We start from the raw sequence: 24,195 nt of genomic DNA on the forward strand, positions 1-24,195 counted from the left end.
TTTTTATCATCGAATAACAATAAAAACACTAATCATAATTTTTTAAATAAGAGAACGGTCAAACGTTGAACATAAATAATAAAAAAATACTTATTAGGAAATGGATGGTGTACTATTTTGAAAAGTATTATTTAAATAAAATTTAAATGCTAAAAACACAGATCGAAGGAGCATTTACGCCAGTCGCCAGATTCGCTCCAGTCCCCAGGGCCCACACAAACCCACCATCCCACCGCGGACAGGCGCGGCCACGTCAACGGTGGGAGCCACCTGTCGGTCAGAGCCGGAGGTTTTTTGGTTTGGGCGGTGTGGGTCCAGGCCCGACTCGGGAGACGCGAGCTGGGGGGCCCACCGCGCAGTGCAGAACAGAGCCAACCCGAGCCGCACGCGCACGGGAGGTCGGGCCGGGCTGGGCCGGCCGGTTCGCTTTTACCGGATTTCCGGTTCTACCCCTCTAAACCGGGAGGGGAGCAGTAAAAGCGGTGCTAGTAGTAAAATGTTTTTTTATGCACGGAGCACCCTGGGGTTTTGTGGATTTCTCGTTCTTGCCCTCTGCTGTATTTACGACTGTGCCGTCTTTCTTCTTGGGACAGATTTTTCTCGATTTTTACACGTACGTGTACCGTTAAAGGTTGAATTTCCTGCGAAAATTTTATATATATAAGTTTAGCATCTTATACTTTTAAAATTGATTTTTCAATTTTACAGTATGTCATTAAATTTTTTTTGAGTGCACAAAAAACTTGCACGCCAATATATTAGCATGAGAGAATTTGAACGTAAGACGCAATAGTGCAGACAGACCCAAAGCGGAAACCCAAAACAGAAAAGCTGGCCACGGCCAACGAGCGTCTAGCTTAACCGGCAACAACTAAAGGACAAGATGAACTCCTGGAGATAATCTTTTTAAATAGTTATCACAAAATCATATAACTTTATCTTTTGCTCCTTAAAACAACACGGCCATACGCCATTGTACTACTGGTATACATCTAAGCCCAACGAAATTTCAGTGTGGAACGGGTTTTGTGTTTTTTACATGCCCTCCTGTTCTTATCTTTTCGGTTATATGCGATGACAATCGAGTGTATGGGTTATATGACGAATGATCGTTTGGTTTATGCTTATTATAAGCTGCAATAGCTTATCAGCAATTAAAAACACATCCTAAAAATAAAATCTAGTGAAAAAAACCTAAAAAACTCTAAATTTAAGTTTTAAAATTCATTTTTTTATAAGTGTACTGGGAGGTTGCACATGTGTCATATTGGGATTTAATTAATAAAATTTATCATTAACCCATTAGTAACATCGGTTGACGTGTGGGTCATTTGGACCCAGACTACTGCCTCCATCCCAAAATAAAATTATTTTTCAGTTTTTTGATACAATGTTTTGACTATTCGTCTTATTTGAAATTTTTGTACGACTAATATTTTTATTCTTCCTAGATGATAAAACATGAATAATAATTTATGCGTGACTAATTTTTTAAGTTTTTATATAATTTTTTTAAATAAGACGAATGGTCAAACGTTGGACACGGAAAAACAAAAAATAAAGTAATTATGGGACGGATGTAATATCTATTTTCTTCGGAACGTAGGTAGTGTTAGTGAGGTCTTTACTTTTACGACTAGCATTACTAATGTGTTACAATATAATTTTATTAAATAATATCATTAACATATTGTAACATTATTTTCTATATATATTATCTCTTAATTGTCACGTATATTTATTACTGATATGTGGACCCTATAAATTTCACATTCCTTTTTCTTCCTGCAAATAAATAGAGTTACTTCATATAGTTGATATATGGATCCCACAATAATTTTTCTTTCAAAAAATAAGAAATTGGTGATAGGATGTGTGTAAATTCACCGACACCAACACGAACACCACTATTCCTTTTTTAAAATGAAAATATGGAAAATGAGTTGGTGGTGAGGTGATCTGATAGCAGATTTACCGTCGGCCACCTTTACTTTTCTTTCCAAAGAAGTATATATATATATAAATAAGCTACCAAAGGAAGGGTAGAGAGCATGTCATGATTATAAGCATACACATTTTCTAACTAAAAAAATTAGAAATAGAGATGCTATAAATGTAACTCATAAACTTGATCAATGTGTAGCAATGACACAACCGTTTATTTAGAAGAACTCGCTGTTTATTTACACTAATTTGATCCAACATGTTGCCCCTTTGAGGAACAAAAATAATTGATTCTACATCCCTGATAAGCATAATATATAAGATTGACTAATTGAACTGACATAATCACATGACCCGATTGTTAGACGAGCTAAATCTCAAAACAAATGTCCTTTATAAACCAGAAATAATCAGTCTGCTCCGAATTATAATATTACAAATAGAGCCTGGATAAAGAAATTTTACAGTATTGCAGAACTGTTCCGAGTGAACAAAACTTCATTGTGTGCCTATATCTTATGTTTATTTACTGTTATTTACTTGTTTACATAAATGTTCGCATAATTAACATGGAGCTCAGCTCCTAAGCAACGGATCAGCTCATACTTCCATTTACTCTAGTTAACATCTTTTTCTACGGACTTCATTATTCTAAAAGGATTATGCATAATTCTTTTTGGAACATTTTACCAGGAGAGGTGCTATACGTACGATAGAGGTGCTATACGTACGATTTTTGTTTACGACAGTCGTAGGACAAATTCAACCGAAAACAGATCCTCTAACTTAACTGCATGTGCATTGCATATGCAGTTGAGTCACTAAAAAGTGAGCCCCACCTTGCTATGGCCTATATATATCAGTAGCACAACTGTATAGCAGTTAAATCAGAGAAACCTCGTCCAAGCCAACCACGGTTGTTTGGCTTCTCTGTAAGTCCATGCCTTGAGCGCTCATGCCATTTGTCCCGTCTATTCATATATAAATAACAATTTTGTTTTCTAGAATAACTTTTAATTTTTTTTGTCGAAGTTTATTGATTCGTTTATACCCGTAAAGAAAGTTCACAATTTCAGACACCGCCCATATTATGAAAATATTTTGCCCGAAATTTTCATTTTCCTTTTTGTGATTACAATATCCCGAACTGTGTGTGCTATGTGCATTCAGACAAAAGTCATCACTAGATCATCTCAGTTGAAAATATTGGACCACCAACGTATCATCTTCCGGCTTAGAAAGAAAAGGCGTCGCAAACAAGATTTAGTCAAAGAACTTTAACGTCATAAAACCGAATTAAGTCAGACAAACCGATATTTGATTCCGCTCTCCTCCATATTAATCGATCAGTGGGCTTCCCAGACCATAGTCCTCCGATTTTTTTACGCCGTTGATTTTTTTATCTACGTTTGACCCTTCGTTTTATTTAAAAAATTTATATAATTGTTGACTATTTTTTATTATAATTTGATTTATTACTAAAGTGACTTTAAGTATGATTTATAATTTTGTATATTTGAACAAAATTTTAGAATTAGATGAAGAGGTCAAACATAAATTAAAAAGTCAACGGCGTCAATCAAAAAACCGGATGGAGTATTGTTTACCTAACAACTAATCATCATCACCAATTCTTTTTCCCATTCCTTTCCAAAAACATTTTTTTCAATTAAGTAATAGAAATCTATCCACCAAACAGGATTCCTCAAGTTCGGCTTAATTTTTATTTCATCTTGTTTTCCAAAACCAAGTTTTAAGGCCTACGCTCTTCGTCGTATAAAAGACCAACTTCTAGGATCGAATCTAGAAATTTCATTTTTCTAGAATGAAGGGACTACCATGTACTCTCTGTTTCACGATCTAAGCCTTTCTAACGTTGCCTAGATTCATATAGATGCTAATAAATTTAGAGAAGACTAAAAAGACTTACAATATAAAACCAATATAAAACAGAGATACTAATAAGGAAGAAATATATTTTAAAATGATTTTACTTATAGAAATCGAATATGGCTTAAATATTTTTGAATGATGTATACCAATTATAGTTGTAGACCAGCTTCTGCCATGTACTCCCAATGTTTAAAGATTAAATACGTCTTTATCAGTTATCTACTGGTACCAACCTATATGTTTTAAAAAACAAAAGAATAAAACTTACTCCCTCTGTCTGGTTGGCGCCGTTGATTTTTTTATAAACGTTTGACTATTTATCTTATTTAAAAACTTTTATCAAATATGTAAAGATATATATATATAAGTATAATTAATAATAAATAAAATATATAAAAAATAATTAATAATTATGTAAATTTTTTAAATAAGATAAATAGTCAAATATGTATAGAAAAATGAACTACGTCAAATATTCGATGAAGGAGAGAGTATAACACTATTTTCTAGTGCAATAACCGGCGAAAAATTCAATGCACCGTCCAAACTTGACCACTTTCTCAGTTTCTCCCAAGTCTCAACCAATAAGGATCAAAACTTTTTTGCCTCCAAAGAAACCCACCCTTTTTACCCCAGACCTCAGAAAAAAAAATGTGACCACCTCAACCAAATTTTACCTTCTCCCAAGGTGCAAAGCTGAAAAAAAAATGCAAAGTAAAAACCCCATTTTACCCTCCTCTTGTCCATAAAGCAAAGGTTAAAAAAGAGAGGAAAAAATACATAGAGAGTATGTAAGTAAAGTCAAGAGCTTCACTAAACCTAGTTTTGCCCAAAAACCCAAAAAGAAAGCCTCACTCACTCCCTTTCCCCTCCTCTCCACCATTTCGTCGAACACCCTCTCCGATCGCGCGCCGCCGCCGCCGCCCATGGGGGAGCCTGTCGCGGCCGAGGCGGCCGTCTCGGCGAGGCTGCTTGAGCTGGCGGCCGACGACGACGCGGCGGGGCTCGGGGAGCTCCTCGCGGCGTGCCCCTCCCTCGCCGACGAGCCCGCGCCGTGGTACTCCCCCGCGCGCGGCGCGGAGCCGCTGACCCCGCTCATGGTCGCCGCGGCGTACGGCTCGGTGGCGTGCCTCGACGTGCTGCTCTCGCCGCCGTACCTCGTCGACCCCAACCGCGCCTCCGCGACGTCGCTCTCCACGGCGCTCCACTTCGCCGCCGCGGGAGGGGCCTCCTCCGCTCCCGCGGCCGTGTCCCGCCTCCTCGCCGCCGGCGCCGACCCCACGCTCCTCGACCACCTCCAGCGCCGGCCGTCCGACCTCGTCGCGCTCCCGCCCAACTCGCTGCCGCTCAAGAACCACCTCCTCTCCCTCCTCGGAGCCCGCAAGGAGTGGCCGCCGGACCCGTCCCTCCCCGACATCAAGAACGGCGCCTACGCCTCCGACGACTTCAGGATGTACTCGTTCAAGGTGCGGGCGTGCTCGAGGGCGTACTCCCACGACTGGACGGAGTGCCCCTTCGTCCACCCCGGCGAGAACGCGCGGCGGCGCGACCCGAGGAAGTACCACTACAGCTGCGTGCCGTGCCCGGAGTTCAAGAAGGGGGCCGGGTGCAGGAGAGGGGACATGTGCGAGTACGCGCACGGGGTGTTCGAGAGCTGGCTCCACCCGGCGCAGTACCGGACGCGGCTCTGCAAGGACGGCGTCGGGTGCGCGCGCCGCGTCTGCTTCTTCGCGCACACGCCGGAGGAGCTCCGCCCGCTCTACGTGTCCACGGGCTCGGCCGTCCCGTCGCCGCGCGGGGCGATGGAGATGGCTGCTGCTGCTGCGGCGGCGGCGGCGGCGATGGGGATGGGGATGTCGTCGCCGGGGTCGTCGTTCACGCCGCCGCTCTCGCCGTCGGCTGGCGGTGGAGGGGGAGGCGGGATGGGCGGCGGCGGCGGCGCGTGGCCGCAGCAGCCGAGCGTGCCGGCTCTCTGTCTCCCCGGGAGCGCCGGGAACCTACACCTGAGCCGGCTGCGCACGTCGCTGAGCGCCCGCGACATGGCCGTCGACGAGCTGCTCGCGGCGGCGGCGGCGGCCGACTACGACGGCCTCATCGGCTCGCCAGCCTCCCTTCTGTCAGCAAGGGGGAAGAACCTCGTCCCGTCAAACCTCGACGACCTCTTCTCGGCCGAGCTCGCGGCCGCGTCCCGCTCGCCGCGCTACGCCGACCAAGGCGGCGCAGCTTTCTCTCCCACCCGCAAAGCCGCCGTGCTCAACCAGTTCCAGCAGCAGCAGCAGAGCCTTCTCTCGCCGCGGGCGGCCGCCGTCGCCCCGGAGCCAGTCTCCCCGATGAGCTCCCGTCTGCTCGCCGCGCTGGCGCAGCGGGAGAAGATGCAGCAGCACACACTGCGAAGCATGAGCTCGCGAGACCTCGCCGCGGGCGCGTCGCTCCTGGTCGGCTCGCCGGTGAGCTCCAGCATGTCCAAGTGGGGCTTCCCCTCCGGCAACCCGGACTGGGGCGCCGACGACGAGGAGCTCGGCCGCCTCAAGCGCTGCTCCTCGTTCGAGCTCCGGTCCGGAGCCAATGGCAGCCATGAGCCTGACCTCTCATGGGTCAACACCTTAGTCAAGGAGCCCACACCGGAGAAACCATCCGTCCACAGGACGACGATTACGACAGCGGCAATGGATTCCATTGGCATCTTGGGTCAGACCACGAGCCGTGAGCACATCGTCGGCGAGGAGGACACTGCCGGAGTCATCAGCAGCTGGCTTGAACAGCTCCAGCTCGATGAGATGGTAGTCTAGAACAAACACAAACACAAATGGAACAAGAAAAGGCGCCATTTTTTTTGTTGCTGTGCTTCACCGATTTCTACTGGTTGCTACTTGCTAGCATGAATCCTGCTACTAATTACTGGTGATACATTCTTTTGGAGGTGATGAGAATTCTTTAGAGGAGGTGATGAGAATTCTTCTACCATCTAGCATTGCCCATATGTAAAAGAATTGGAGGAATTGGAGCCTAGTCATTTGTATCAAATTGCCGGCTTGCCTAGGTGAAAGTTTTCTCCTTTGTGTTTCCAATTTATTATCCTTGTATCACTCTTTCATCTATTTTTCTGGTTTTTTTCTCTCTAAATGTAACTTCCTCCTTGTGAGGATCATGAATTATGTTATCTATTTGCCCCCATCCTTTGGTTGTAAAGGAGTAGGAGGGGAGGGTCTTACATTAAATGTTGCTTAGTCTGACATAGCTCATCATTGATGTAATGCCCTACAGATTGTACTCAACCTTAATGATTAGTGAAAACTTCTCTATTGTTGTACCAAGATTGATTAGGCTCCTGTGTTACCTGGTTTTCTCCACAAAGCGCATCTTATGTATGTGCCCTTCATCCTGTGTGATTTTTTGCATTCTCACGTACCATATTCCCTGGCATGACATGACATGACATTGGGTTTAAAATTACATGGATTGTGTTCAGTTTAGGTGATGTTCTGATGGTTGCCTGATGATGATGAGTGCTGATAGCAGCAGCTGTTGGCATGGACTTAGTTTGGGCAGTGGCTTGACACTGTGGATGTTGTCATGATCAGCAGGTCGGCAGATTGGCATTGAAAAAGATTGGCTTGGATTGCCTCCCTCCTCCTGGAGGCATTGAAAAGGATTTATTTGGATATTAGGATGGTTAACATCATCGATCAATGCGAGGTTAATGTTTAATGTGTTCTAGATGACCTGGTCCCTTGCTGATGCATCCTGTCAGAATAAAACAACTTGAGGACGGTGGCTCGGTAAGGTCGCCTCTTGTCTTTGTTCACAGAGTGCTGACTTGTATTGTGACCTGGAAGAAAAACTGGCCCAACAAGTGAAATTCAGGTTGTTCCATTCTTTTGTTGTAATAAAATGTGAATGCTTAAAGCTAATGTGATCCTGGTATAACATTTTTTATATGGAAAGGCCATGTTATTGATATCTCAGTAGCTATAGTTGTAAAGAAAATGTCCACTATCTATGATAGCTTTTTTGAATGGCACAACGCAGAATTCTTAGTCTTTACTGTTTTTTTTTAGCATTATTAGCTTCTACTTTCTGCAAAAGTTGTCCAAGATGTTACAGGGTAGTTTCTTACTAATGTTGCATTGATGGTGACAGTATTGAAAATGGATCCTTGGAATATTGCAATAGAAGTTTGGTTTTCAGGTTTGCATTTTCATCTACTTTGGTATATTTGGATACAGGACCAGATATGTGGATTTATTATTCAGGTGAGTTGTTACTAAATGATGTAAATCTTCTCTTTTTAAAGAAACAGTTAGGTCCATAATGGCTATGATTAGAAAATGGGTTGGATTAGGGCACCTACCTCTCCCTGCTGACATTCAGGTGTATCTACTTAAGCTAGGTCCCAATAATTAAAAGTCTTTTGTAAAATTGTCATCTCACGCATAAATTGGTGGATAGTAAATGCATCACACCATCCCTACTCTTGATCTATTAAATTTTCTATCTGACTCGGTATCTCTGGAGTAAATGATAATAGGGCATATCTGGCTAATCATATTACATCGATAAATATAAAACTGTAAAATTTTAGTAGCAAACTAATGGGCACTAGGTGACACCATCCCTACTCTTGATCTATTAAATTTTCTATCTGACTCGGTATCTCTGGAGTAAATGATAATAGGGCATATCTGGCTAATCATATTACATCGATAAATATAAAACTGTAAAATCATTATTTATCTCTGAAGAAATGTTTCCCACATTAAAATTTTAGTAGCAAACTAATGGGCACTAGGTGACATCATTAAAATTATCCAATGAAAAGCAACCTTGCTTTCTATACTTTTTAAATGTGGTTTGGTTGGGACTTGGAGAATGGGGATTGGATGGTGGCACCTAGGTGACATCATTCAGATGTTGATTTCTCCATTCTGAGATAACTAATGTTGCTATTTACAGGTGATGGGACATCAATCTAATGTATCATTGAGAAAAAGGACACCAATCCAATTTTGCAATATTGTCAGGTAGGAGGGTCTGCATCAGGTTTTGCATCTTCTGTCTACATAGGTTGTATCTATACATGATTGCGATGTACTATTGTATCTATAAATTTTTTTCCTCACACTTATATAATATCATCTTTTTCCTATGTACCCAAATTCAAATTGTTCATCTTGCTCAATATAATCTTAACAGAATTAGTGAAAAAAATATTTCAGGTAGTTAGAACTAGTTGTCTGCACCATGGAGAGTAGCATTTGCATTTTGCCCTTTGATTTTCAGCAGCAGCAGCAGCAAACTTTTCTAGGGGATAACAAAAGAAAATAAGATAAAAACAAATGTCATGCATCATGCATGTCACTATGTTGGCTTCTTTTTTGACATTTATTCGTCTTGTGCGGAATGCTTTTTTCGCAAGTTGCGTCCTTTTGATTTTGGGGTTATGTGGATGTGGAATTGTCGTTAAGCCGTGCTTGATTTATTTCTTTGTTTTAGGGTATTGCAACATCAGTGAATTGTTTATTATAATGTCTTTCAATAAAAGTTCTCCATTATCTAAAATAAGTTTATTATAAGATAAAATTGGTGGTACAATACCACCTTAGAAAACATAAATGATCATCTTCCACTTGTAGTTAATACCCTAATTCTCAGCAAGATACCCACAAATCATGGGAACATACTTGGAGAAACTTCCTCGTGGCACTCACTTGTTTGCTCTATAACTTTTAACAAGTTTGGTGAAAATTTTACTAAATGCATTCTAGGGCATAAATAGAACCGACCCAACCTGATAAAATATCTATTGTCGTTATAGATAACAATCTTACTAGGGTCATTATATCATACATATGTATCGTGGTAGAGTTATAGGTCTATGATTTTTTCACTAGAGTTTAAATCCTAATGTCCACAAATGTAGCTGCTAATTAGTAAAAATGCCTTTGTTCATTCATGGTGCAGCCTAACACTTGGGCCCACCTATCATTGAGACAAAGCAAAAATGAGAATTCTCCTAGGTTCCGTGTTCTTTTCTTAGATTTTTTTTTCGACTTATGCGCACACGTTACTCAAATGGCTAAACAATATATTTTTTTAAAAAGCTTCTATATAGAATTTCATTATCTTATCTATTTAAAGTAAAATTTTAATGTTATATTAGTTAATTTTATCGTTTATATCTATTAAAAAATTAAAAAATCTTCCGTCCTCCGTCTTTCAGCATTAAAGAACACGAGCTAAGATCTTCCACAATCCCTTATCCACCACCCATTTCACTAACTTGGCCCCGTGTATCAGCGAGCCGTTAGTGCTTTAAAAAAAAACAGAGAAATTGCTCCTAAAAACCAACTAGAATGCTGAAGCTGTTGGTCATTCGTCATACCAAGTTCAATAGTATAGTTAACTACTGGCTCCAAATTATTTATAGTCAATAGCTAATTAAATAAATAATTACATATAAAACATACATTACATCATACATTACATTGTCTCACATGTTATACACGTATTACGTCTTGGAGTTTATGTTGTAGCTAGCTACAAATCGCTAATTTCTCTCTACTCTCTTATCTTTTTAAAATATATTTACTGCTAATTTTATAGTTTACTATTCTACCTGCTCTCAAGGATTTCTGTGATTTGCAGACTGGATGGCAGAGCAAAGTCAGGAACAGAGTAGCCTGGCTGGCTGGCTGATCAATCCTGCAGGGATCCGTTGGCCACGTGGCAGAATTCTGACCCTCAACACGTACGGGCATTATATGAGCTCGATCCGCATCAGTACACTCCAAGCCTGCACCGCCCTGCTGCAGGCAATAACTTCTCTTGTCTTGATGGAATTTACTACGGCCAGGAGAATTAAGTAAATGAGCAGTAACATCACATTTTACTCATTGACAATTTTATTGCAGCAGTAACAGAAAGGTTCAGATGATGAGATAAATCTGTTGGGTTGAACTAGAAAGAGAGTACATAAGTTATCATTTTTTTTAAGCATAAGAAAAAAACTGATAGTGCTATCTTGAGCTTTATCATGCCAAAAAAGATATTGAATCTTGGCCTTCTTTGTTGCAACAAAAAAGTTGAAATAAATTTGTTGGATTAAACAAGAAAGGAGTGTACTTTTATTCCTTTTTTCTAAACTAGTTTGGTGCCCTTGAACTTTAACATGACAAAATGGTGTGTTCTTTTTCAGCTGAAGATGAAAGATTATATGATTTTTGTGATAGCTATTTAATGATGCAAATGATAGAATTACCTACCACAGTTAGAAATATATTTTAGAAAGATAAGATGATAAACTTTTACATATAATTTATTTATTTATTTTTGTAAAAAGATACACTGTTTAGCAGTTCGGGAAATATATGCATGAAACTCAAGAGAAAAATTAAGAATAAATAGAGGAAAGGAACATGGCCAAAACCAGAAGGATAGTCCATATTGATGTGTGAATCCACTACATGCCCCCAAGTCTAACTTGTGGTCAATTAGGGTTGCTAGATACATCTATAAATGTATCTCAAAATTCCTACGTGTAAGACCAAACTTTCAAGTCTATGAATGAGCAAAAGTTCTATATTATTGTTTTCTAGTCAATTTGGAACTAGCGAGTTGTTGAAATTTCCATACAATAGAACATGGTAGAGTGCAGGTTCCAACAACACATGATATGCAATTTTCTTCTCCCAAACAGTATGAGGGGCAGGACCACTGCATGAGATGTTTTGCTGGTTTGCTGACCAGGTTTTAGTCTTTAAGGTTTGTTTGGGATGCAAGAATTTCATATGATACCACAGAAAAAAAAAAGCCTTGTTGCAGAAATTATGATAGTACTTGTATTCATCAGAAACCAGTAGGAGTAAGGTATTGTTATTACACATATATGCAACAAGATATATGTACAAAGAGTAAAACAGAAGTACATTACAATTATACCTCCAACAGCAAGCAGACCTATAGATCTACAGTGTCAGTATGCGTTGAAGTATCAGCATAAATGGGCGTCAGTATTAATTATCTGAAGCAGAAGGTGATTGCCAGTAAAACACAATTTTGCGCTAAATTTTTTTCGATAACTTATTTTCCATGAAAATCCTGCGATAGCTTGTAGCACCGGGAAGAATTCAGTGGTTGAGACCCTGGAGATAGTACAACCCTATTTTCGTTGGACTGATTACGTCCCATCTCAATCTGTCATGTTCAGTGAGAAAACCGGCATGGCAGTAGTACAATCTCCATCCATCATTTTCAGTTGGAAAACCAATCAGTTTGAGGTACCACCCATGTGCAGGACAATCACTCTCTGAACTTTTTTTCAGTGACAAAATCTAGTCAAGGTATTTCCCTCTCAGCTGATCAATCAGCTAAATAAATTCAGAATACAGCCATTGTCACCAGGTAGAAAGTGCATCTCCAAATTGCTTAACAAATTAATCTGTGCATGAATCATCAGGCAACTAAGCAGGAAACATGCAATCAATTGGGAACAGATGAGCAAGAAAGATTCAGAGTTTGAGGTAAGGGCTCCAGGCTCCAGCTGCCCCTCTGTCTCCAGCATGTACAGGGTGACTGAAACTCTGAAAGGAGTAATGTGTCTGCATCACTGAATTTTCAGCAACACAGTGTCACACTCTTGAAGAAGGGTTCATGCTTGGCATGTGTCATTTTCCATTTGAACAGACAGTGCTTCTGTTGGATTTGGACACTGAAAAGGATTTCTGTCTGGTTTATGGACTTGATTTCGAGCTGGATGCAGCCATGCTTTCCAGGATAGGTTAACAATCTGGTTTACATTCAGAATTGTATTGAGATAATTTGTTCTAATAGGAACTAAACTTTAGGATATGATAATAGATCATGGCAGGTAGGGAGGCATGTTGGCTGTAACTGTGATCTACCTGCAGATTACAGTGTTGTTCTTGACAAGTCATGCAAAAGCAGAAAGCATCTTCCTTTTTCTTTTGAAGAGGAAAAAAAAGGTAACTACTAGTAGCATCTATTTACCGTGTTTTAGGCTGTTGCAGAATTACACCATCCTTAAGCCCATTGCAATTGCAGAGACCCAAAATTTCAGTTCAATAGTAGCATGAACGGTCAACAATAGTATCAAAACAAAGGCAAAAAATAAGTTCTGAAAAGTTTGGGTTCTCTCAAGTTGGATATAGTTATCATCTGCAGGATTAGGGATGGCAAAGTTGGATATAGTTCTCATCTGCAGGATTAGGGATGGCAATAAGACGTAGGCAAATGAAAAACATCCCATAGGTGAATAGGCAATCGGGTATTATGATTGTCAACCCAATGAAGGATCTCGTTAGCAAAACTTATGGTAAAAACAGAAAACACATCGATTTGGCACATATAGCATAATCCAGAAAATGGATCACTATTAATGTTTATAAGATTACAGGAATTCTTTTACTTCACTGACGAAGGAGCCCTGATTGCTCCATTTAACGAACAAATACTTCTCAAGAACAATGAAGCAGACAATTCCTCACTATGTTTTCACCACATTCAGGTATGATGAACCTAGCTGATGCCTCACTGGCAAACAAATAACAAATGGAAATGAATTCCATGTTTTCTTTATTTTCTTTGTCCTAAGGTGTTCCTGAAGCTGTTATCTCAAGCAGGTTGATCAAAAGTTCTCGTCAGTGCTTCCGCAATGCCATCAGCAACAATGTTTTGGGTCATCTAGTTAACTGAAGATATCTTAAGGCCCCTTGTTCGTCCAGGAGCACCTCCTGAGACAGATGACAAATCGAGCGATAGCCTGCAGAATTCAAATAGTGAGAAGATCCATGGAATCACCTATTATTAGCTTGAACATAAGGCACATCACTTAAAATTTGTGGGAAATGACTTACAAGTTAGTAGTTCCTTTCTCTGCTTCATTAGTCTCAGATTGTAACAAAATTTCTGAGTTTGTTTTGGACAGAATTGAATAACATGCAGTGGCTTTCCCATCCTTGATGACTGATCCATAATGAAAGTTAATATCAGGTTTCACATGCTGAAACATTGATAATAAATTGGAAGGAAAAATGTGAAGCCCATGTTACTCACAAGAATCATTTGAATCTTCATGGTCATCATCCAAAGAAAGCAACTTCTACAGGTTGCAGGAAAATTATTTTAAAGTAAGGAACAGAACTGTCTATTGCAACAAAGCATCTCTCACAAGGAAAGTTTATACGGGCCACAGCACCGGGGTTAATTACCTTTAAATTTTCATAACAAGTTTCAAGATCATCATTCACCAAAAGGTGATCAAAAAGACCTGGTGAATTGGACTGGTCAAGCTCTGCACGAGCATTTCTCAGTCGCTTCTGGATTTGCTCCTCTGTTTCAGTTCCCCTGCAGAGCCAGTGCATAAATCAGACAGTTTATTTGAAATGGTCAAGAATCGAGTAATCAAGTGATTGAGCTTAGGCTCTCATTGCATCTTGTAAACTACAAATATACCGTGCCCGAAGGCGCTTCTCTAGTTCCTCGAACGATGGAGGGCATACAAAGATGAATATTGCTTCAAGAGAAGAAGCCCTCACAGAACGAGCTCCTTGGACATCAATGTCGAGAATACACCTCTTCAATGAAAAAGCAGCGGAAAGATGTAGCAATTCACCTTTCAGAAGTTTGCATGAAAATAGAGTAGTAACTTTACCTTCCCCTCATCAGTAACAGATTCAACTGCTTCAATGCTGGTGCCATAGACATTTCCATGAACATGAGCAAACTCAAGAAATTTGCCCTCACTTATCTCTTCCTCTATCTTGCTTCGTTCTGTGAAGTGGTAGTGGACTCCATCTATTTCTTTCTCCCTTGGAGCTCTTGTGGTGTGGCTAACAGAAAATCCAAACTTCGAAGGATATTCTTTCATTAATTTTGCAATTAATGTACCTTTACCAACACCAGAAGGCCCGCTAATCACAACTGGTTTTTGGCCCTCACCAATTACTCCCTTGCTCCATGCAACAACTTCTGTTCCCTTAATTTTACTCTGTTGTTTGACAAAAGGAGTGCCTACCTAAAAAAAGTGAAGCAGCAGAAAGCATGCCATTTCAGTAAGGTGAATACTGTGGTTAAAAGGAGAAGTATACTGATCAAGTACATTGAGAATACTATAGCCCCCATCTTTTCGCTTATGCTCATAAGTCAAAATTTGAATTTTAAAATTTAAATTTGGAGTTGATTTTAAGGTTTTCTCATCATAGTTTATTTTTCAGCCTTTGCTTTTAGATCGTAACGCTAAGAACATGTATATAAAAGTTTTACCCACAAATTATTTTTGAATTGTTAATTAGTGGTTTCTCTTATGAAGCATAATGATGAGGCTGAATATAGTCCTAGATCTCTTGACAAGAAGCACACAGAAACAAGAGACACAACTAGAGCCCTATGCTACAATCTCACGAAAGAGAAACCCACACTTTCAGATAAACTAGCATAATGCATCACAGCAATTATCAGCATGCAGATTGCCACAATAGTATGACTATGAATAAGAATATAAATATAGAATTCCAGCTTATCACTAATACAGGAGACAAAAGTAACATTATATAACTATAGAACAATCAATATTGTATGGGATTCTACAGGAACACCTAGAAAATATTTTCCAGATAGTTTATATGCATTAAACCAAAAGAATATGTTTCTTACTTGGTGCTAACTAGGTGCATCTTGAAAGGTGAACTAATTCATGTTCATCACATCACAAGATAAGTAAAAGAGCAGCATGCCTGTAACAGTTTTCCGCATTTACCTCAAGGAACCAGATAGAATCATTCAAGGGAACACCTTTCTCAATAATAAGTATTTTGTCATTGTTTACAAGAATTTCTGAGCGTGAATTAGTTGGAGTCGGAGGTACCCCAAGTGCTGTAGGTACAACCCTGCATAAACAGAACAGGTGTGACAACTACTAAAACAGAAGCAGAATAAACAGAAATCACAAAATAAAATGACAAAGCATGCTACCATGTCTGTGTTAGTTTGTCCAAAACTCTGATGGTAATGGATGACTTGGGGTTATCATCTGATCTGCCAATAACATACTGCAAAAGCAAGAACATGTTACAATCAATATATATTTACAGTGCTACCTAGTAAGATAAACACGAACTGACAACACATGTCCGCTATATTGGTCTTAGCTGGTCCAAGTAAGAACGGGCATAAACACATAAGAACTTTACATGATATTCCGGATATTATCAATCATGTTTTAAAAAAAAGCAACAGTAACAACAAAGTTAATTTTACTGGATAGTGGCACTGTTATCAGAGTGACGCTAGATTACTATGAACATATTTTCATTAACATATCACAAAGTGACAGCACTAGCAAGCAAGTAACTCCGAACAAGAAGGGATAACCATCAGGGGTACGTAAAATCAAACTAAACTAATAGTACATAAATGAACTTATGGATCAAACTTACCGTCTTATCGCCTATATCTATGGCATTCCGTAGGCCGTCCTTGGATTCCAAGGTGACTCTCTCGACGCGAAACTCCGGAGCCTCTTCACCCTATGGCCAAATCAAAATCAGAAACCAGTTAAGCATGCGGGGACCCCCTAACAAACTTTTTCTGCCATCCAAACATAATAAGCAAGCTAGCACTAGCGCATCAGCGAGCTCTGAAGCATTCAGCGCGGCTAACTCACCATAAAATCCGCCGTGATCAGGGCAGACGCTCCTCCAATCCAATCCTATCGACACAAGTAAAACGCTGCGAATCAGTGCATACACACATTACATTCTGGTTTCTAAGACAAGAAGACTGAATTGAAGGCACCATCCCAATTCCCCACAAACCTATCTATCCATAGTAAGCGCTCACGAACTACCACTACCAAATCAGGAAGAACCCCAACCACTAACATCTCTGAACCTCTCGCATTTGAGGAATCCAAGACCTAAAAACTTCCCACGGCACGCGCGACGAGCGAGCTACCAATCTACACCAACTACATGAGATCCACGCAAAAACAAAAACAGAAACAGAAGCAGGCGGCTAATACTAATATACGGCCGAACGAAACAAGAACACCCCCCCCCCCCCCGTCCCCTCCCAACCATCCCATGAACGGACGGGGGAGCTCGTAAGGAGAGATCCGGAGCGGCGCAGACCTCGGCTCCCCGGGGTAGATCCCGCGATCCTGGCTTCCCCCCCGCTCCACGCCCCGGGTAGGTCACGACGAACCCGAGAAACCTGGCCCCGCCCAAACAAGAATGCGGCAGGCGGGCGGGCACGTCAACGCCGCCGAGGAAGACGAGGAGGATGGATCGGAGACGGGAGCGGCGGCGGCGGCGCCGACGAGGGAGGAGGAGGAGGAGGAGGAGGAGGAGGAATTTGGTGCGGGGGAGGAGGAGCAGAGACGGCGGCGTCGACGTCGACGCCGCGGCGGCTTTATACGACTTCTTCTCTCTTCTCTTCTCTTCTCCTCTCCTGTTTTTTTTTTAGTCTTTTTTCTTTTCTGTTTGGCTTTTATTTTATTTTATTTTTATTTTGTTTTAGACGGATTCGGTGGATCTGGTCCTCGTTGTGCTGGAGAGAGGGACTCCGAAGGCGGCTTTGCGCTGTTTGCACATTACCCTAACCTAAAACGTAAAGTAGGGTTTTCTTTGAGGAAACACATGGTAGTTGACTTGCCTTGGTCTGTGAATATCAGTCAAATTTGGGGTGGTTTGCTTGTGTACCATAGGTATAGGTATCAGTACTGCTCCTTTCGAATTTTTTTTTATTTAATGTCGTTGACTTTGTTCTTTTCAAAAATTTTGCGCAAATACACAAGCTTATAAGTCATAGTTAAAGTTTTTTATTAATAAATCAAATCATGAAAAAAATAGTTAATAGTCACTGATATTTTAACGATTGATCACAAATCTCGGTAAGTTTATTTGTATCTTGGAGTTCAAATTCAAAACTTGGGGTGATGACGCATCCTCTTTATTAGTTTCAATTTTGGGAATTTTGTTGTAACGGTTTAAGGAAGACAGGGACTACTTAAAAATTATACATATTTTCGCCTATCATAGACCAGTTACTGATGGTCTTATTTCTGTCTTTTAAGCTAGTGTTGTAGTTGGTTCTCTTGTTTATCATCGTATTGGATTTTGTAGCTTGCATTCATTTTGACTGCAAACTTCAATACTTCATAATAATTGGTTGCGGCTTATTGAAGTAAAGACTCAAATGATCTTTAATGGTAAAGGTATCTTTTTAAAAGGGGTTTTTTCTATGACAAAATAAGTTGTGAAGTTGTGTGTGTGAGTGGTCTTGCCAACTTGCAATAAATTTTTTGTCTCACTGGTGATAACTGTGGACTCATGACCTCATAACTCTAAAGCCTAAACAATTTGGAGATAACTAATGTTTTTTGCAATTACATTAAAAGTTAGGAAAGATTAGGTTTTGTTATTTGGAAGTACGTGGTCATGTCATACAACATAATGTAGACTTGTGTTCCACAATGTATATATAATGATCAAAGAAGAAGAAAGAAAAGTACTTGGTCAACGAAATGATGTAGAGGCAGCTTGAGTAGTTTCTCCGAAAGCCCCAACATGACTATAGTTAATAAATTATCGATCGAGGTGTCTTAATCATGTTCTTTAACATGCAATTTCGTGTGTATATGCACGAAGATATGACAAACAAATTAAGCTGATCTTCCAGGCTGGGCATGGTGGCATCCCCATTTTTAACACTCCAACATAAAAATGCTCTGAGTTTCTAGGGAGTGATTGTGCAGTTTTTGCATGGAAAAAGCCAACCGGAAGATAATTTGTGAATAAAATTTTTAGAAACATATTATTAACAACCTAAAAGCCAAAGCTAAAAAATAAACTATAATAAAAACCCCTAATAAACTTTAAATTTAAAGTTAAAAATTTAGATTTTGGCTTATAAGATAGGGGTGTAGGGGTAAGACATCATAGATAGCCAAAATTTTAACACCGAACATAAAAGTGTTTGGAGTTAAAGTGTGGGGGTGTCAATTCTCAAATACAACCAAATGTGAAAAGAAATCATCGTTAATTAGGAATGAAAGCATAATGACAAGTTGTTCTTGATTAATTGGATCTGGACATTTGGTTGTGCAAATTAACGAAAAGAACAAATGCCACCGATATATGAGCACCACTAGCGCAATTTGTAGCCACAGGTTCATTGCATGAAGGCAATTTTATAGATTCAGTGATTCTGATGTCTGCTTCAGTTGTTTCTGTTTCTGCTAGATGTGATACTCTTGGAAGCAATGCCAACCTTTACCAGAAACTGCCTCTGGCCAAGCAATTCCCTCTTATTAGATTCTCATGAAAAGAACATTGATCAGTTTGATAGGTATGAGTAATGAAGGCAGAGAAAGTGACCTATGAGGCAACTGCAACCATTACATATTACTACCTCCATCCTTAAATATTTGACGCCGTTGACTTTTTCATAAACGTCTGACTATTCGTTTTATTCAATTTTTTAATTAAATATATAAAGCTATATATATGCATAAAAGTATATTTAACAATAAATAAAATGATATAAAAATAATTAATAATTATGTAAATTTTTTGAGCAAAACGAATAGTCAAACGTTTATAAAAAAAGTCAACAGCGTCGAACATTTAGCGAAGGAGGGAGTATTTCCACTGGCAATGACATTTGTTTATATATTTATATATATGTTTGTGAACAGACTCACATTTATTATTTTTTTTGAAAGAAAAAAAATGAAAGCAACTTGTTTCCAAAAACGGACATTCACGAAATTTCAAGGTATATTTTGGAAGACTAAAATGTATATGCTCGTGGCTGTCTGCGGCGCAACAATATTTATTTGGTAAAGTTTTATTTTTTGTGAATAACTATTATGAATGATTATTTTGGAAAATAAGATGTCAAATGCTTTTGCTGCTACACCATGGTTATGGTTAAGTCAGAGATGAATAGTTTTTGATACGGAACAATTTCACGTTGCCAACCAGTCCATATTCTTTCAGAGCCGCGTTGCATCTAAAATCTGATTTGACGACAGAATTTGGTTCAAATTCTATTTCATTACAGCCGCTCTTAATGCGTAGATTCCATTCAACGATTGCATAAAGAATCACCTATTACTGCAGTGATTACTATTTCGTCCTGAATAGCTAAGTGACTAAATAGCTAGATTATTTTTCTATAACTAATAGAGGATACAAACAAATGAAATAACAATTATAAATGTGAAAAAATTGATTCAACAAACAGTTTCGTAAGATATCACCATATATAAAAAGTTATGGTCAAATTAAGGCGCATCATTTAGAAGCTCGAGAAGCATGAAGTTATGGTCAAATTAAGGCGCATCATTTAGAAGCTCGAGAAGCATGAGAATAATCCATGGGACAAATTAAATAATATTATGTTTTGGTTTTTGATAAAACTCCATAAATCTTATAGGTACGTATTTTTTTTTAGAGCAACATATGGCTCAGGTTTCCGGCACAACTAATAATGAATCCATTTACGTTGCATCACGTAGTTTTGGTAAGGGCATGTATAACCCATAGATAGGGGTGCATCTCTAAGAACCTAGAAGTTATCATTCAGACAGATTAAAGACAACTTATATAACCCACAGATAGAGAGTTTGTTCGTAAGCTGTTTAATACTTTGTATGTAACTTTGATCAACTGCAAATGCATTTGTGTATACCATTATGTGGCTATATATTTGATATAATACTATCAAGCATGAATAAAATACATGATTACAGTAATTTTTAGAAACCAATAGGATTTTTCTCATTAGCAGCATTGCATTTGCAGGCCTCCTAGCAGGACCAATAGGATTTTTCTCATCAGCAACTGGTATCACCACGTTCTAAGTATCGAAATGAGTCCATAGCTCCAGGTTTCTATTCGTCATATGGCCATCAATTAGGTCCCTGTATGTTGCAGATTCAGGGGAAAAATCAGCAAAACTTACTGTCATTTAGTACTTGAATCCAACCTGAACAATACATGCCTAGCATCAGCCACCCATGTACCGTGGATTTCTTCAGTATGACACAAGAATAAAATAATGAACATACTACAGAAATAAAGATCCGGGACAGTTCAAAGAGAAATTATGTGGTTATTTTCAAAGGGTAATTTTTAGCTTCAGGACAGTTCAAGCTAAACTAATAAATTATGTGATGGCAAAACGACAGTGATATTAAAGTAAGAAACATTAATATGAATTTATCTCACCAAGCAACAAGGTTCCAAAACCTTAAGATAAACATTTATATTCTAAAATATCTAGTAAGTTTAACCAACAAAGCAATAGGTTCACAAAAAAAAAAAAACTGACATAAAAGTGATCAGCAATTTATATGTATACAGGTAGAATATCTTGTAGCATAAAATTGTATGCAGGTTACATGTATCAAAATTTTATATCAAAGGGGTAAGCAAGTTATATATATCAGGGAAAAAACTGACATAAAAGGGCTGACACAAATATAAGCCTGAAAATATATTATATGTATACGAACAGAAATGAAAATCATAAAAGGATCATCAGGTTACATGTATCAGAAAAAAGTTACATGTGCTGCAGGTAGAAAATCTAAATAACTCATCACAGTGGTTGAAATGTTCAGGAATCATCAAGGTACATGTATGCAGAACAACAATGAAGCTTACCACGTTTGCTGATTACTTACCACGTTCAGGAATCAGCAAGTTAAATGTTCAGGAATCTAAATCACTCATCACAAGTTTGCTGATTACTTACCACAGTTGCTATGCTGGAGCTCCTCCCTCCACCAACCGGCACATCCAGGTTCTTGCCTCCCGCCGCCACACCGTTGTCGAGAGCAGGTGCTGCTCTGCCGCCATGACCATCCACCGCATAGCGTCCACCCCTTTCCGCCACCGCGTCCGAGAGAGCGGGTCGCCGCCGCCGCAGATCCTTTCTTCTTCCTAAGTCCGGACGCCGTTGACATCCCGGCGCACCTAAATCCGGCGAGGAGAGTGCGCGGTATCCAGCGAGGAGAACGCGCGGTATCCGGCGAGGAGAGTGCGAGATTGGGGGAAAATGAAGCAGGGACAGAGAGCTTGGATATTGCCGGACGGAGGTGGATTTGGCGCGGAAATCTTCCGAGCGCAGCGGAATCTGCTGCGCGCAAACGCGCCCCGCGCGGGATCCGAGCGCACCGTCGCCTGGGAAAGACGAGGCCATACATCGCTGTTGCGTTCGTCTTTTCAGCCTCGGAGCACGGGAGAGGGTCGTCGCCTCGCGAGACGACGGGGCGGCCGTCTCTGGGCGTAGGCGGGGTTCTTTTTGCAAAATGTCGACCACCGAGATGGCAAAAAGACGCCCGTAGTATATGCCCTAACAATGAATTGCTGATCTTCGTCAACTTTTGGTTCAGTATTTACTGATCGGATTGCTTATCTGGTGGACCTTTTATTAGTTTTCTTGTCACACTTGCTTTTATATTTGTTTTTTTTTTGCTTTAGTTAGCCAAGAGTTATGTAATAATTGGGTGTAATTTTGGTAAAGCATCATCAGGAGGATTGTCTATCTTTACTCCTTTAAAAAGACTCTAATGGTAATGATGAAATTGTGAACCTGGCATCACTCACCACCATGTAGTTAGTAAATTTGCCATCACCTACTTCCACTATCAGCTGACATATGGAGGGCACTAGACTGCTCTTGCAATGCATTGGTATTTAGCTAGTTATTAAAAACAACCCTATGCTCTCTTATAGACTAAGTTAAGTTATTATCTAGCGCATATGTTAATACTCCCTTCATATCTTTTTATATGACACCATTGATTTTTATATTTATATTTAACCATTCGTCTTATTAAAAAACAATATAATTATTAATTATTTTGTTATAATTTAGTTTATTATTACTTTAAATATAACTTATAATCAAACGTAGATCCAAAAGTCAACGACATCATATAAAACACACATGGAGGGAGTACATTAAACAAGACCCATCGAGACTATAAGTCTACAGCAAGTTGATCCTAGTAACAAATTAGCACACAATCACATCGATCATTCACTAAGAGCATATATAAAGAAAATAAAGTCATGACATCTTCTATCCAGGACATATTCTCTCTAGACCACAGTTGTGATATACTGAGTTCTCCGCACTATAAAAGCACAGCCAAACATTACCACCATGAACTCAACAAAGAGCCACGAGTGCCACCTGAGTAATTAGCAACTAACATTCAGGCAGAAACAAAGCAAAACACACATAATTAACCATGTCTCACAATGGCAGCAGTGTGATGATCAGCCCTGTGGTGCAGGGCAAGTTCCAGCAGGGCGTCATGAACGGCATGCAGGTAAGTTTAATCAATCAACCAATCAATTAACTAATTTGACCTGGTAAATGTATTTGCAGCAATTGAACTAACCTAGGAGATTGATTAATTAATTAATGGAGCATGGATTTTTCTTCTTCTTCTTAATTTTGTTGTTAGAACAAAAACATTGGCAACAGCACAAGTGTCCCTGTGTCTGGCTCATGCTTCAATGGCACCGGCTTCCTCAGTGGCAACTCTGTTAATGCACCACCGGCTCGGGAGGTAAAAGAAATACTACTATTTGAGCAATTAATTAAGTTCGATCATTTAGGGCCAATAATTTTCCATAACTTTCTGCTGTTTTTTTTCTTATTTTGATCAAATTTACTGCTCTCTCCGTTTTATATTACATGTACCTGTACGTTAGAAAGAAACACTAACATCTACAACATTAAATTAGTTTTATTTATTCCATCATCAAATATATTTTTATAGTATATTTTTTGTGTTGAAAAATGTTACTGTATTTTTTCTATAAACTAACTTTGTAAAATTTGAGACGGATGGAGTACTATATAATTAAGTGTTATTTCATTCAGGTTCCAAGTTACTCTATTACTGGCATCGGTGGAAACGCGACCTTCTAAGCTTGAAGGAATGGATGAACTCTATGAGGCCACAACCTATGAAAACCGCTTAGTAGCGTGTTTGTAATAATCATATATGCATGTGATTCAATAAGAAAGATTATGGGCTGAGCTGATACCAAGCTCAAAAGGCCTGTTAATTAATTAATTAATGTATATGGATGAGTGGATGTCTCATTATATCTTATACTCCTTTAAAAATCTTTAATAATGGTAGCGATGAATCTGTCACCCATAGCTTACGTGGGTGTTTTCTACTGTATTATGCCTATCCAATGGTAACGACTGATATATGAGTCTGCTGCAACAGATCCATCTATCTTCCTCACAAACAAAGGTTAGCTATAGCTCTATGTACACCCTACGTGATTATTAAACAGGTCCTAA

The 24,195-nt window shown here is 39.5% G+C and overlaps 3 protein-coding genes across 3 annotated transcripts; 2 read left to right on the plus strand and 1 right to left on the minus strand.

Moving 5' to 3' along the window:
- The first annotated feature begins 4,496 nt into the window (after positions 1-4,496).
- LOC102716184 (zinc finger CCCH domain-containing protein 67) lies at positions 4,497-7,208 on the plus strand. The gene has a single exon (XM_040529313.1). The coding sequence runs from the start codon at positions 4,764-4,766 to the stop codon at positions 6,624-6,626; it is 1,863 nt and encodes a 620-aa protein (XP_040385247.1). The 5' UTR covers positions 4,497-4,763; the 3' UTR covers positions 6,627-7,208.
- A 5,993-nt stretch (positions 7,209-13,201) lies between these two features.
- LOC102709228 (guanylate kinase 1) lies at positions 13,202-17,163 on the minus strand. The gene is made up of 11 exons (XM_006664003.3): positions 16,983-17,163; positions 16,517-16,561; positions 16,290-16,379; positions 15,826-15,902; positions 15,611-15,740; positions 14,507-14,869; positions 14,308-14,429; positions 14,064-14,199; positions 13,909-13,954; positions 13,710-13,818; positions 13,202-13,615 (listed from the first exon to the last, which is right to left on the minus strand). Exons 2-11 carry the CDS (start codon positions 16,517-16,519, stop codon positions 13,537-13,539), a joined length of 1,155 nt encoding a protein of 384 aa, XP_006664066.1. The 5' UTR covers positions 16,520-16,561; positions 16,983-17,163; the 3' UTR covers positions 13,202-13,536.
- A 5,884-nt stretch (positions 17,164-23,047) lies between these two features.
- LOC107305428 lies at positions 23,048-24,009 on the plus strand. The gene is made up of 3 exons (XM_015843112.2): positions 23,048-23,200; positions 23,339-23,443; positions 23,761-24,009. Exons 1-3 carry the CDS (start codon positions 23,120-23,122, stop codon positions 23,806-23,808), a joined length of 234 nt encoding a protein of 77 aa, XP_015698598.1. The 5' UTR covers positions 23,048-23,119; the 3' UTR covers positions 23,809-24,009.
- Positions 24,010-24,195: the final 186 nt, after the last annotated feature.

This window comes from Oryza brachyantha, chromosome 12, assembly GCF_000231095.2.
Source record: "Oryza brachyantha chromosome 12, ObraRS2, whole genome shotgun sequence".
NCBI lineage: Eukaryota > Viridiplantae > Streptophyta > Magnoliopsida > Poales > Poaceae > Oryza > Oryza brachyantha.

What these genes read in the sequence shown, in the direction of transcription:
- LOC102716184 (XM_040529313.1), top strand. Translation starts at nt 4,764, where the DNA reads ATGGGGGAGCCTGTCGCGGCCGAGGCGGCCGTCTCGGCGAGGCTGCTT.
- LOC102709228 (XM_006664003.3), bottom strand. An exon ending in GACAAACTAACACAGACATG is followed by an intron (nt 15,741 to 15,825) that starts GTAGCATGCTTT and finishes CTGTTTATGCAG; the next exon opens with GGTTGTACCTACAGCACTTG. An exon ending in GAGAAGCGCCTTCGGGCACG is followed by an intron (nt 14,200 to 14,307) that starts GTATATTTGTAG and finishes CTGGCTCTGCAG; the next exon opens with GGGAACTGAAACAGAGGAGC.
- LOC107305428 (XM_015843112.2), top strand. Translation starts at nt 23,120, where the DNA reads ATGTCTCACAATGGCAGCAGTGTGATGATCAGCCCTGTGGTGCAGGGC. An exon ending in GCGTCATGAACGGCATGCAG is followed by an intron (nt 23,201 to 23,338) that starts GTAAGTTTAATC and finishes TTTTGTTGTTAG; the next exon opens with AACAAAAACATTGGCAACAG. An exon ending in ATGCACCACCGGCTCGGGAG is followed by an intron (nt 23,444 to 23,760) that starts GTAAAAGAAATA and finishes TATTTCATTCAG; the next exon opens with GTTCCAAGTTACTCTATTAC.